This window comes from Bacillus rossius, chromosome 5 (genome assembly GCF_032445375.1).
Source record: "Bacillus rossius redtenbacheri isolate Brsri chromosome 5, Brsri_v3, whole genome shotgun sequence".
Lineage (NCBI taxonomy): Eukaryota > Metazoa > Arthropoda > Insecta > Phasmatodea > Bacillidae > Bacillus > Bacillus rossius.
Window position 1 is genome coordinate 10,286,533 of NC_086333.1, and position 15,806 is coordinate 10,302,338.

General features: G+C 36.7%; 1 protein-coding gene across 1 annotated transcript in view; it reads left to right on the top strand.

Annotated features, from left to right (window-relative positions):
* Window positions 1-14,018, top strand: part of LOC134531582 (uncharacterized protein DDB_G0271670-like) — a 30,785-nt gene extending 16,767 nt beyond the window's left edge. The window contains exon 2 of the mRNA XM_063367298.1: window positions 9,477-14,018. Coding sequence (XP_063223368.1) covers window positions 9,477-11,216 — 1,740 coding nt within the window. The 3' untranslated portion in view covers window positions 11,217-14,018. The remainder of the gene's footprint in view (window positions 1-9,476) is intronic.
* Window positions 14,019-15,806: the final 1,788 nt, after the last annotated feature.

Sequence of the window (15,806 nt, forward strand, 5' to 3'; positions counted from 1 at the left end):
GTGAAGTGGAAAATCCTCACAGCGACAACAGCAGTAGGGGTGGAAACTTCATCGGGGGTTATCACTTCCAGGCCCTAAGGCCATGTATCCCAAATGCTTGCAGACCAATGCGAGATCTGCAAGGCGAAATGGTAGAGGCTGGACTGGGTAGTGACTTCTGTCTTGGCGCGTGACATGACTGGACTGTAAAAGCTGTAAACTCCGGGAAGCCGGAGTTGGTAGGATATTCTGTGGGTATCTAGTCCCTGTGTATGCGGACCGGGATAGTTATTCCATTGACTTATGGGTCAACAAGCTGGAGAAGCCCCAAGTGCCATGAAAATTTAGGCAGTAGTGTGGGACAGCCAATTGATAGCCCACTCCAGGTGGTCTGGATGATTCACGTTGTGTGGCATTAATTTCGTACTGGCATTCCGATCCACGGTGTCGTCCATAGTCGGCTACTCTGGTGGAGTTAAGTGGTTGCTCGGAGCTTTACGAGCAAGCCCTAGTATTCCCCTGTCCGAAATTGGTGGACACGTGAGCAGCATTAATTTGCTCCGGCACTAGCCTGGAGAGCTAGTAAACTTTTGGATAGGTACCTCGGTCGGATCACTGGCTTTCTGTAAGTCCTTATTTGCAAACTAGTGGGGATTTGCAGAATGTGATAGGCTCGGATAGGCGCCTGTCGGTAACTCTCTGGGGCTCTTGCCACTGAGGAAGCTGTTGGTTTGCTGAAGGTTGTTGATGTAGTGGTGCTGATGCTGGGATGGGTTCCTCAGCTTCTCGACATAGCCTTCCCCGATGCCTCTGAGTCCCAATGTAACTGCGTATCCATTTCCCTCGTTATATGTGGCCGCACACTGTTCTGTTGTATCTGCCATTAAGGGAGTATATACCAGCCCACAAGGGTCAAGGAACATGCATGTAATCAATGAGCAGAGCAAAAGCTTTAATGGGATTATGATACTGTATCCCTTTGATGGGATCGTAACCTACTAATGAGATTGTATCCGTTTGATGGGATCATATCCCTAGTGGTAATATCGTATCTTACAGATGGTATTGTATCCTCCTGATGAGATCGTATCCCTTTGATAAGATCATATTCTACTATATACTGTCGATCGGGTACTGCTTATGTGAACCTAACACTTTGATGGGCCCGAATGCTTACTGATGAGATCGTATTCTACTGATTGTATTATATCATACTGATGGGATCGAATCTTCCTGATGGAATCGTATACCTACTGATGGTATCACGTCCCTACTGATAGGATCGTATCCTATTCATGAAACTTATTTCTTTGATAAGTTTGTTTCGTACTGATTAGATTATATCTTACCATATACTTTCCATCATAAACTACTGATAGGATCGTATCCTACTAATGAGATCGTGTAATTGTGTTGGGATCGTATTCTTTTCTTGATATCGTGTCGGATCGAGTATAATAATATTGTACAAATGTTCGTCATTTTAGTTAAATGTACATAGTCAAGTCTGTAGCCAGAACTGAATATTTAATGGTTTGAATCCTCTTGGTATTTTAGTAAGAATAAAACATATTTTCAGGATTTCTTGGGCCTACAGAAAGCATAAAAAATGTTTGGTTAGTTTTTCTAGTGGCTTGTTATAAGTTGTATACATACTGTGTTTATGATAATTCAGAGACTCGTGTATTACTTGTATGATATATGTAATATTTTTTGAACGTTATAAGAGATATCGCCAAAGGCTCATGGTTGGAATACATTTGGTCTATATACCTGTCATTGGACATGACCTGTTTGAAAGGTTTGCCAATATCTAAAAAGGCCTTCTTAGTAGGCATAGTGATAGCGAGTAACATTTTTATTCCATTGGACAGTTGGTTATTATAGAATTCTTGCTCATTGTAAACTTGCGAAATGTCATGGGAAAAATAATCTAAACAATTTTTTAAGCTATAATTACTCTTAGCACTGAATAGCAATCAAAGTAAAGAAGATAATCGAGCTAATAATTCAGTAAATTAATGGTTAATTGTTTTGATTATTTATGATTTTCTCCGAATTTATAGGTTAATAAATACAGATTCTTAATCTGGCATATATTATATCACCAGTTACTTAATGGAGGAGGGTAGTTTAGGTATTTATGCCACTTTGAGGTTTTTTTATTATATTTTATTCAAAAGTATTTTTAACCTAAATAAAAATATTTCGCTTTGTCCACGGACCAAACCAAGGACTAAAACAAATCGAATCAATTAATAAATTCTATATAATTTTTTCATTAATTTTGTAATTTTTTCCCGAATTTTAAGTTAATAATTACAGTTTTTTTTAAAGATGGCAAACAAAATGACAGACAACACATCGAATGACATGGTAGTAAATAATAACTTCACTCTAACGGGTAAAAATTAAACCAATATAGCTGTAGTGCCCTCTAGCAGATGATGATTGTACTATGTGACCATAGCGGTCCTCAGGAAAGTATTGCAAATAAGATAGCGGTAGTGCTCCCTAACAGTCAGTGTGTACTATATACAAGCACTCCTAATGGCAAGTATTAAAAAAGATGGCAGCAATATCCTCTCGCAGGTAATGCTAAAAACACTCCCAATTAAAAAAAATTACAATTCTGAAAATGTGATTTTTTAAAACCTTATTTAATTCTTGATCTGGTAAAAGTCTTGACGGCCGTGCAGTCAAAGCTGTATGTTTTCCGACCCAGATGTCACAACGATCGTTTTTCGAATCACCTCACTTCTAAAGTATTTTCTATAAAAAATTAATTTTATATTTAGATAAGGACTATAACAAAATTTGTAGATAATGGAACATCGACATTATGTGCATGAAATTGATCGATGCTGGCACTCTCTAGTGACAAACAGCAGAAACAAATATGGCAGTTGCCAAGATGAAGACTCCAGCAGAACAAAAAACAAGATGGTGGTAGTGACATAATCCATATAAGCGACTTCTATCAGAAGCAAACAAAATGACGCCTGTGATAGCAGAATCGAAAATAGTAGCTGTGCCGACAATCAAACAGGCAGCTTCCAAAAGACAAAAAATATGGTGACTGACATCAAAATTTAAAATTATGGACGTGATGTTAAAATGTAAGATGGCGGACATAATGAAAATCTTAATGTTGACATAATTTTGAAATGACTGAAAACAAAATGGCGAAATATTATATAATTCGAAATCGCTTACATGAGATCATAATCCAAATGGCGGAATCCAAGATGGCAGAATAACTAAATGGATGATACAAAATGGCAGCAGGTTCAAGGTCATCCAAATTGCTGCCGTAATGTCAGATGGTGTTCGGTCACTGACTCCATCCACAATCCACACCCAGGACCCATTTCCCAGACCGACATTAACATACTACTTATATGTGGATTGTGGACACACACACACATATATATAAAATATATATTAATATATTGACATTGCATACATTATGTATTATTTAGGATAAGTGAGATTAGGTGAGACTACAAGCTTCGCCTATATCAAAAGCATAATGATAAATAAAACCTCAAAGGCTTAGTATTAAAAATATCATTAAAGCAATTATAGATGAAATGTTAAAAACTTTGATACCTATGACAATCAGATAAGTGGAATGATCGAGGTGAATAGTTCTAAGCCCGAACCCAGTGACAAAGATTAATGTCGAAGCTATACATTATGTCCGCCAGCTGCTTGACCCACATATCTTTTCTATTTTACAGTAATTTTTTTCTTCCTATAGCATTATTTTCAGGATTTCTGAAAGCATGACAATTTCGACAAAAAGCCATAGTAGTGGATTCTGGCAGGATGATTTAATAAAAGAGGACGTATGTCATGCTCAGTAATTCAAAATATTTTCTTAACAGCTTCAGGATAGAGTTCGTATCTGAAATTTATTCACTGGGTATTGAAAATTATTTGCTGGAAGGTTCTTATGAGAGGCGAAGATATTATTAATGTTTGACCTTTCAATTTTTTTTTTATTGAGTGTGAAGGCTTCCATGAGCTTCATAGGAAAGTGTCAGCAGGTGAAATACTTTCACGAGAACCTTCAACCGCGTGTAACACAATCCTTAAAAAATATGATAATACTATGAGCTGAGTAAACAGTGTTCAAATGCGTGATCCAATTAATAATAGCCAAGGATAGTCTTATTTCGTTTTAATCGTGGGCAATACCCTCATGTAAGATCCTCATACAATTAATTACACAAACCTTTTAAATTGAAATTAATACTGATTAATTACAAAGGGATACAGAGACAATTATATAAACTTAAGTAAGTATCCCATAGAACAAGAACACTAGTACAATTGTCACGGCAAAATACGTGAACGTATTTTCAATATGACAAATACTTTAGTATTTACATTAGACAAATAGTATTGGATAATATTGGATAGTAAAGAATAATCTCTCGTTAAATTAACGTCAATAAGTGCAAAAGAGTGACAACCCTCAATCTCCGCAGCGACCGAGAATTACGTTAATACAGACAAATGCCTCATTAGACATTACAAGACCCGTAAATGTTAATGCGGGCATCCGCGGCCTAACATACACTAGGCAAATAACTTAATTCAAATGCATAAGATATCAAGAGAAAACCCACAATATGTAACAATTTATCACTACGTGATTACATACATTACGCAAAAGCGAAACACAAGCCCTAAACACGAGTAACGACATGACGGGGAGAAACGTCAGACAAAGCACGAATAGCAATGCAAGCTATTAATGAAAAAACGAAAAGGGTAATAATGCCAAAAGTAATTTCAAAGGTGACGGCCGAATAAACAATTTAAAATACTTTAGAGTTTAGCTGTTAAAAGTTACATGAATGTAAGGGTCACCACCTTACAAGCACTTACATGAAGTCTCCCCGCTGTCACACTCACTACATTTAACTAACTGACCTACATACTGAATTCAGTAAATACCAGCACCGGCTGGCTATAACAACCTATCTACATGATTTGCTAACCAACAAGAAGAGCCTTCAAGGCAATACACGCAGTTTTAGTAAAACCCAAGGCGCCACGCGCATGCGCGGACACCTCAGGAGGGGAAGTCAAACACAGAACTAGAAGCAGGGAGGGGGGGAAAGGAGGAAGGGAAGGAGCGCCAATGCCCGCCGCGCGGCGCGAAGTACGAACGCAGCGCACCGACCACTTCAAGTGGCTTGTATGACACTAAACTTGCGACAAATTTTAACTATTTATTTAATTAATTGTTTTTATATATTTTATCTGATTGTAACTTTATTTATTTTTAACATAGACGTGATAAGTTTGATAGAATTAATGTTTGACTTGTAGATTTTTTAATAGGAAAGATTTTAAAATTTAACATATTCATTCTTTGTTTACTTTCCCAGATTCTTAGCTTTACATTCTTACTTTTTTTCTTCTACAATATTTTACTTTAAATGTTGCATTTTGGACAGAATCAACGAGATAAGCCAAAGGTTTTATTGTATTTTAGTGTCACCTATATGGTTCAAGTGTTGTATGTTTTAAGTGTATGTAAATTTCCAGCTGGTACTAACAGTAGCCTATGTATTGGTTAATGCCACATATATTTAAAATCAGTATTCAACACCACATGTTCAGACTTAAAAATCGTCGAACATTTATTTACCACACCCATTCTGCCACAGTCGATGCAAGACTACTTCATTTCACCGCACAAGAACTTGCAATACGTGTCGAATGTGTGTTCAGTGTGTGTCTTTTGTCGAATATGTGTCCAGTGTGTGTTCTTTTTGATGAGAGTGTGTCCAATTTCGTGCCTTTTTTATTAGTGTGTGTCCTTTTCATTGATTATGCATGACAAGTCTGTAGTTAGGTCATGATAGGCCTCGTGGTTTGGAGACGCCTGGTCTATATGCATGACATTGTAAATTAGTTGTTTTAAATGTTCACCGAGTATGGAAAAATACAGACCTCTTGGGTACTGACTGTATGTGCCTGACCAACAAAGGGACATGCCTGAGTAATCTACTAGTTGTGCTTGGCCAAACTGCTAGAAGTGTCTGTCCAACATATATAACGTGCCTGGCCACCGAATGGATGTGCCTGGTCAACAACTGGATGTTTCTGACCGACAACTGGATGTGTCCGACCACCAAATGGATGTGTTCGCCTGCATACAAACTGGAAGTGCTTAACCACTAACTGGACGTGTCTAGCCAACATCTAGTCGTGCCTAGCCGTTCACTGGACATGTTTGACCACAATCTGAATGTGCCTGGGCACCGATTACTTGCCTCTCTACTGTATGGACATGCCAGGCCATCAACTGTATGTACCTTGCTACCTACTGGACTACGTTCCTAAACACTGTATAGAAATGCCTAAGCCACTGACTGGATGTACCTTGCCACAAACTTGAGGTTTTAGTCTGACCAACAAACTGGACGTTCGTGTCTGGCCAACCTGACGTTTCTAGACAACAGATTGTATGTGCCTGGCCACTGATTGGTAATGCCTGTTTAATCGACTGGCATATAGAACTGCCCTAAAAACACATGTCAAGGCATGCAAGAGACTCGCTTCGCCTTCTAAGAAGACTGTAGAAATAGAGAAACCCTTGTAATTTCCTAGTTTGTAATTGTAGAATTTTCATATTTTATTAGAGTATTTTTTACAGACATTTATATTTTTTTAAATGACCAAATATAGAACCAAGGACGGAATTCAGTTGAATAAATCAAAAATAAAGAATTGATTAATTTTTTTTTTATTTTTTCAATATTTCTAGCTTAATAATTACAGATTTTCAAAAGCGCGAGTTACAAGATGGCAAATGTGACGTCATCTAAGATGGCGGCCGACCTCCTGATCATTGGCATCGAGTGGTGGAAACGCTCTAAAATAGCTCAATTTTTTTATTTGGTAAGCTACAACTGAGTAAGCCACCAAGCCATAGTTCCATAAGAAATACATTGTCCCCGTATCGGCTATTATGCAATACTCATCAAATTACTATTTTTTATTGTTCAGAAATTTTACCACAATGAACTTCTCTGGTAATTCATTAAGAAGACAATTTCTGAGTTTTTAAAAACAATAAACATTTATTGTTTTCAGATTTAAATTACAGTAATAAAGTCTGAATTAAATCATGGTCCTATCACACATACCAAAATTGCAATTCTTATCATTTTTTTCTGTAAAAAATATAATAATTTTTTAATGAGGAATTTAACTGGAGCTATTCTATGATGATTTTAAAATGCATAGTTACCAGTCTTTTTTACTAGTACTAATTTAACTTAACATTTTAATATTAGTATTCATGTTTAAATGTTATTTATCACATTTCCACTACTACTTTAACATACCTGCAAAGTACTTATACGGTGTACGTCGTATACGTCTGGGTTTAAAAAACACAGCAATTAAGGTAAGGTTTAAATTGCACACATGGTATTTTTAATTGATTTTGCAGACAATCGCTTGTAAAACATAAAGGCAATAGCCGGCTAAGTAGGGGTTAGAGGCCCTCACGCGCATTCCTTCCAAATTCACCCCAAATTTCAACTTTGTATCTGCATTGGAACAAAGATATAAATACCACTAGTATTTTTAGTGAATATTTTTTTTCTCAGGATCTACTATACCGATTTCTATGGGAAAAAAAAATGTTGTAAATATATTCAAGGCAATTCACAGAAAAAAATCAAGAAACTAATCCCACAAACGTAACCACCTGAAAAAAATTATTTTAGTTGTCATGAATTTTTTTCGTTCGCTCGCTTGCGAGATACAACTACCAGTTTTTTTTATTCGACAATCTGACCTCTTTCTACAACATATTTTTCCAAGTCGATCGAAGAGGTGGATCATAGTTAAAAAAATTTAAATAATCTTTCGTTCTGAACAGTGGCTTTCGTGATGTGAAATTTAACTTAGAATCGAAAGGTTTTCGAGTATCTACTGAAGGCGTTCTCAGTTATCAGTTCAATAATCAAATGAGTCGCACTTCGTGACAAAATTTCGTTGGCCAGTTGAATCGGCTCATGGTATAATCAAACATAAATATCAACTCCTTGATAAAAAGTTAGATAGTAAAATGCTTCCAAAAGTAGGTAGTTACTTTAGAATCGCATCATTTCTGCACAATAAGTTTGGAAAGTGTTTAACATCCGATGCAGAATGTGCAGATGAAGTCTTAGAGAGAATGAAAATTTAGAACAGTGTCGAAAATACGTTAGCGATTGAGGTCGAAGTGAAAGTATGGCTTCGTAAGTAAAGACCTTTTCAATGTATTTCATCGGAGGATCTACTAGATTTTCCGGAAATGACTGTGAGAGAGCTAAAAATTCTGTTCACCGGGTCATACCAGTTTTCACAAGCCATATCATATCTTGCAGAAATGATTGACGAAGCTGGGAATGTAAATATACAATTCGTCAAAGATAAATCAAACGTTTTGTATCTTAAAGTTCATTCTCATCACATATCCAGGAAGGTTTATCGATGTTTCGTTGAATATACCCCTCACAGTATTGGCACAAAAGGAATCACAAGACATTATTGTGAATGCGCTAATGGAAGGAGGACTGTCGGTCGCTGTTCTCACGTAGCTTCAATCATATATATATATATATATATATATATATATATATATATATATATATATATCTGGTACATGAAATATATTTGTCCAAGATTTTACGACCAGCTGCGATTCTGAGTAAATTTTTCGCAAAGAAGAATACAACTGCCATCATCAATGGTAGCGACGATGATTAAGGGAGACAGTGAAAATCTTCATCGGCCAGTAACGTAAATGACAGCATCAAAAATTGTTCGAAAGTATAATTATATTGTAATAAATCTTAATAAAATTTAGATATAATGTGGAAAAAAATTAAATGTTATTGTTTTTTAACTATGCTCCACCTCTTCGATCGACTTGGAAAATTTATATGTTGCATAAAGAGGTACAATTGTCTAATAGAAAAAAACTGGTAATTGTATCTCGTAAGCGAGTGACCGAAAAAAAATCATGAAAATTAAAATGCATTTTTTCGGGTGGTTACGTTCGTAGGGTTAGGTTTTTGATTTTTTCTGTGGTTCGCTTTGGATATATTTAAAACATATAATTCTTTCATAAAAATCGGTATAGTTTATCCTGAGAAATAAAATCTTCATCAAAAATAGTAGTGGTATTGATATCTTTGTTCCTAGTGAAGATACAAGGTTGAAATTTGGGGTGAGTTTGTAACCCATCAGACCAACCTTTGGCAAAAATTTGGAACAAATGCGCATGGGGGCCGCTAACCTCTACTTAGCCGGCTATGGCCTTTAGTATTGTACTCATGGAATACATGATTATCTTATATTTGAAATAACGATGGTTTTGAAAGTTTGCGAATCATTTTAGGTATCATGTTAACATAAATTAAAAAAATGTATATTTCCGAAGTGCATTGCTAATATAACGCATTTATTATTTTCAGGTATTGGATGCTCGGCAAGAGAGAAATATTTTCAATGGAATTAATAGTGTTTTCCAGAAATTATGGAGAGAAATACCGGACAGCGAGAGCTCTACAGCCTTATCAGTTTCCATCAGAAATGACAGTATTTACTGGAAGAATAATCCCAAAAACAGATTCTCAAACATTACAGATAACGCTTCACAAAAAAAAGACAGAATAACGAAATATAATATCATTCACCATAAACTAAATCCTCCTTACTATATAACCAAGAGTTTAAGAGAAGTTTATGTCAATTTTACAAACAGCAGTGACAGCGTGACTTCAAGTTCACTTTCCGATGGCACCACCAACAGTTCCCCAAGAGATGAAAAAACATTTCCAAGTAGCAGTGACAGTATATCTACATTAGCACATCCAGACAGCATTATCGGCAGTTCAAAAACATTAAATAGTATTAGCTCTACAGTAGCACCCTCAGTTAGTACTATCAGCAGATATAAAATAGGACCTTCAGACAGCACTACCAGTAGCTCAACTACAGTTAGTTACAGTAGTTCTACAGTTGTACCTACAAAAAGCACGACCAGCAGTCCAACAACAGTTATTGATAGTATAGCTACAGTTGCAACCTCAGACAGCAGCACTAGAAGCTCAACAACAGTTACTAAGAGTAGCTCTACACTAGCACCCACAGACAGCACGACCAGCAGTCCAACAACAGATATTGACAATAGCTCTAAATTCACAACCTCAGACAGCAGCACTACGAGCTCAACAATGGTTCCAAAGAGTAAATCTACACTAGCACCCACAGACAGCACGACCAGCAGTTCAACAACAGTTAGTTATAGTAGCTCAACATTCAAAACCTCAGACAGTAGCACTAGAAGCTCAACAACGGTTACTAAGGGTAGCTCAACACCAGCACCTTCAGATAGCATGACCAGCAGTCCAACAACAGTTATTGATAGTAGTTCTACATTCACAACCTCAGGCAGCAGCACTAGAAGCTTAACTACAGGTACTAAGAGTAGCTCTACACTAGCACCCTCAGATAGCACGACCAGCAGTTCAACAACAGTTATTGACAGTAGCTCTACATTCACAACCTCAGACAGCAGCACTACGAGCTCAACAATGGTTCCAAAGAGTAAATCTACACTAGCACCCACAGACAGTACGACCAGCAGTTCAACAACAGATGTTGGCAATAGCTCTACATTAACAACCTCAGACAGCAGCACTAGAAGCTTAACCACATATATTAAGAGTAGCTCAACACCAGCACCTTCAGATAGCACGAACAGTAGTCCAACAACAGTTAGTTACAGTAGCTCTACAGAAGTACCACCAGAAATAACTGCCAGCAGTTCAACAACAGTTAGTTACACTAGCTTATCAGAAGCACCCTCACACAGCACAGCTAGAATTTTAACAACATTGAGTGCTGGTAGCTCAGCCAGTTCTAAAGATAAATTTAAAAGTAGCAGTGACCAGAAATCTACTTCTAAAAACGTAGTTAATAATATCAGTAGTTCAATAGTTTTTGGCAATACCACAAGATATCATAAAAGCAAAAGTGTAACTGGAAAAGATATCATTACGCATATTTATTCTCACAGTTATCTAAACCACGAAGCTAGAAATAAACAGAAACAATCAAATGTAGTACTAATAATTCATACACACATGGATCCAAAGTTAATATTAAACATTTTGTTGAAGAGAAATAAAAAACTTTATCTAGTTCAATAAAGTTAATTAATTTATTAGTTATTTCGATGTAAACAGCTTAATTGCAAAATATATAAATATGCTTTTTTTGCGAATTAAATATTAATGTCAGAAATACTTGCGATAATAACTTTACAAAAAATAATTTTAATACCAAATATTTTTGAAATATTTTTGTACTCTTGTTATGAATCTCTCTATAAAGTGGGACACTGGAATGAGATGTTCTAATTATTTAATTATTATTATTTTGACCAACAATAAGTAATTTTTTCTGAATAAATTATTATTATTATTTAAATATACTGCCATAAATGAAATATATGCGTGACTACCATATCATGTTAATGTAAAACTACAGAGTAGAGAAAAATCTAGGATATTTGTAGGGTACAAAAATATTTGAAAAATGTGTAATTGTGTGTTAAGCTTTTATCTTTATTTATTAATGTATAATAATTCAATAGAATCTAAAAATAAATAATGAGGTTTATCATAGCTTAAATATAACACAAACGTTTTAGATATAAGTTATAAATAATTAATAACATAAAACTACATATTTTGACAATGCTCAATTGGAAATTTCAATTTCTTCTGTGTTTATTTTAACAGAAATAACATATCCCCCCCCCCCCCCCCCCCGTGTTATTGCAATTTGTATCTCCGCGCTGTTGGTACTTTGAAATTTTTGTAATATTAATTTGAAAATAATAAGAATAGTAATTAGTGCATGCTGACTATAAAAATAATACAGCTTATTTTCCCTACAGAGGTAGATGCAGCAAAACAAATCAGAAATTTAGGTGTGGGACCGACATTTAATTCAAGTCAGTATGATTGTGGATCGTTGATAGAAAAGAAAATTGTTTCGTTTTTAAATAAATACATAGTTTTTGTTGGGATATCAAGCATTTTTAATTAATTAAGGATTTCGGACTAGCTAATTTAAAGTTGCAAAAATATTGTAATCATAGTTTCAAGTTAGTAAAAAGTATACAGAACTTACGAACCATCAAATATGGTCAGTTATATATTGTATTTAAAAAAAACTAAATTTTACTCTTTCTTAGGTTTGTTTAAACAATAAAAACCTATTTTTAGCCGATGAGTTAGTGTTACTCATGTGCGCTACAGAAACTTAATAAGGGAAAAATATATATGTTAACATTCCTTCGAGGCTTAGCTGCTGAATGCCGAACGGAGATGGGAATTTTCAGCGATGCATCAATAGTATCAAAATGAAAATTGTGACCAAACGAAAGTCGTGCATCTCCGGAAGGCACGGACAGAAGCTGGACAGAGCAAGTAGCCCGGAAGCCACAGAGAGAAGCACCAACAGAGCAAAAAGCAAGGAAGCTACAGAGAAAATCACAAACAGAGCGAGCAGCCGAGAAGCGACAGAGAGAATCACAGACAGAGCGAACAGCCTGGAAGCCATGGGGAAAAAACAAACAGAGCTAGCAGCTCAAAAGCCATTAAAAAATGCTCAAATAGTGGGAGCAGTCTGGAAGCCATGGAGAAAAGCACAAACTATGAGCAGGATGAAACCATGGATATATGCACGAACAGATCGAAAAGCCTAGAACCCGTAGAGAGTAGCACAGATACAGCGAGCAGCCTGGAAGACAAGGAGAGAAGCAAAGACAGAACGAGAAGACCGGAAGCCATGTATAGAATAACAACAGTTAGAGCAGCCCGGAAGCCATGAAGAGAAACACGAACAGAGCGAAATTCCCTGAAGTCATTGAGACAAGCAAATACACAGCGAGCAGTCCGGAAGCTACAGAGTAAAGCACAGACAGTGCAAGCAACCTGGAAGCCATGGGGAGATAAAAACGAGCTAGCAGCCCAAAAGCCATAATAAAGGCAAAAACAATGTGATCAGTCTGGAAGCCATGGAGAAACGTACAATGAGAAGGACAAAGCCACGGAGATTAGCACGAACAGATCGAACAGCCTTGAAGCCACAGAGAGTAGCACTAATTCAGCGAGCAGCCTGGAAGGCATGGAGAGAAGTACAAACAGCGAGCAGCTGGGAGCCATGAAGAGAAACTCAAACATAGCGCAGTCTTTGAAGCCTTCGAAATAAGTACGTACGCAGAGAAGCCCGGAAGTCACTGAGAGAAGCACATGCACAGCGAGCAGCCTGGAAATACAGAGAACAGAACGAACAGAGCGAGAAGCCTTGAAGCCAACGAGAGATGCACAAACTGAGCCAGCAGCCCTCCCCTCCAAAAGAAAGAGCCAAAATGGAGCTGCTAGCTCCAAGACTAGAACCCCACATTACAGACCAACACCGAGCACTGGTTATAACGAGAAAGAGTAAAAAAAAATATCTGTGTTGAAAGTAAGTAAAATACATATTAAGGGTTTATTTTCGGGCGAAAGGTTCCACTTACCTAATATGATGAGAGCAATGGAAAACCTCGGGAACATCTATATTAATAAAGGAGAACACTTGTTGGACAGTCTGTGTGCTGTTCATGTAGCGGCGCGGAGGCAGTGAGGCCCACGGCCTTGACATTTGGTGGGTGGATTACCTTTGCTTCTGGGGTGGGTGGAGGAAGGACGGGTGTGTTTGCACGTTGAAGATGTATTCATTTGAAATTTTTTTAAGATTAAATTTTGCATGTCCGACCACGTTAAACCATAATCTATTTGACAATGGCTATGCCATTGCTTGTAATTTCTTCATCCTCGAAACGACTGTTGTATTGTATATGCTCTATTCACTTTCATGTCATAATCAAGTCTTACTGTAATCATCTTTGCCATCATATTAATACGGTATTGGTTAAATAAATGCAAATTTGAAGTGGATTGAGAACTTTTGATTTCAATTTGACGCCTTTTTTTACTTATATTTAATTTCGATTTATCTTAGTTCTAACGATATTTCTTTCGTTCCATATGTTGATTTTCACATTTTTAATTCATTTCTTTTTCCATTCGAGGCATTGAAGTTGTGTACCCACGGGTAGGGTAATTGGCGTATCCGTGTGGAGGAGCACCTATAAAAAAGGTAGACTGTAGACTGACATAGCTAATCACAGGCGCTTCAGCCAGTACTGTGGCCATAGGTGGCATGGCAACTTGATTTTATATTTATTTTAATTAATGTTGAATTATGGCTGTGACGTAATTTTAGTTTTAGTATTTGCCCTTTTTCTTTTTTTATAAGTATTGGTCTTTTATAAGTTTTGTTAATCTTATTTTTAAATATGTTTTTATATTATGTTTTTTTAAATGGTTTAGTTTCTTGATATTTAATGATATCTTTTGGACTTTGAATCATAATACGGTGTACGACGCTCCCCCCCGTGAAGATTGAAATGGACTGTTCCAAGGCAATAAGGTGGTGGGGGAAAATACGTCAAGAGGGACGGAATGAGCTGTAGGAGGGAGTCGTCAGCTGATCGCCGTGGTGGACGTGTATGCGCTTCGGGCGTGACGAGCGCGGGTGATGGCTCGTGGTATTGGGCCGGCGGGGACTCGTGAATATTTTTTAACATAAATCAGCTGACGTATATTGAACTTCGGCAAATACTTAGATTGTGGCGGGTGCTGCCAAGAGGATGAAGAGTCTACGCTACTTTTTTCGTTAATGAAGCATTTAGCATGTGTGCTAAAGTACAGCCGGCTAAACTCCGGGCCAGGAGGTCCGGGGTGGGATGCGACGTACAACGTTTAATCCAAGTAAGTGATTCCGGCTCCGAACTTTTGCCCCTGTAACCCCGGGGCGTTGATATAAACTTTGCCCACCATAACAGTGAACAATTTAAAAATGTTTTTTGCCAAAAGACCATAATTCCCACGTCGAGTGTATGTTGCGTCCTCGTACTCATTTTTACCGAACCTTCCATCAAGCATGCCATGAAGCGCCGTAAAATAAATTCCACCCGGGTGTAATCAAGATGTTTTAGAGAGACATTAATTTTACTAACTTTTACTTGAATAGTATTGTAATTTATTATTTATACATATATATATTTTTAGAACGGTTTTTGTATCAATGTCTGAATTTATTTATGCGTTTATTGCAGTATTTATTATTTATTGGTATATATTAAAACGTGCCTATATTAAAAGCCTCTATAACTTTATAGGGCAAATGGTTTTAGATATAATCGTAATTTTTTTGATATTTGGTCGTAACTTAAATTCCTTACCATGCTCATGCGCAAATGGTCTCATTAAAGTTTTTCACATTTCGAGTAATTATGTTCTTTTCATTTTAAATACTATTAATCTGATCTCTTCCTTTTCTAAAAACCTTTTGAATAATTTATTTATGAATTTTGGGGCACTCGTTTTTTGGAGCAGCGTGCAAAATAATAACTTAAAAAAGATAAACAAGATTGGAGTGTTGAAGGCTGTTCCCAGACGGGTGTCTAACTTGTGGTGGTGTGACACCGGGAGTGTCAACCGCGACAAAGTGCGCCACTCTGCTGGGAAGAGCAGATTTTTAATAGTATTTGCGACTATTTTGGGTATGAGCATGGCGACCTCCTGGATTTACAATCTCCGTAAGGAGGAGGTGGCAGTAAATTTGAAGGCGGCTGGGGTAGCTTTTAGTGAAGACGAGGATATCGATATGTTAAGAAAGAA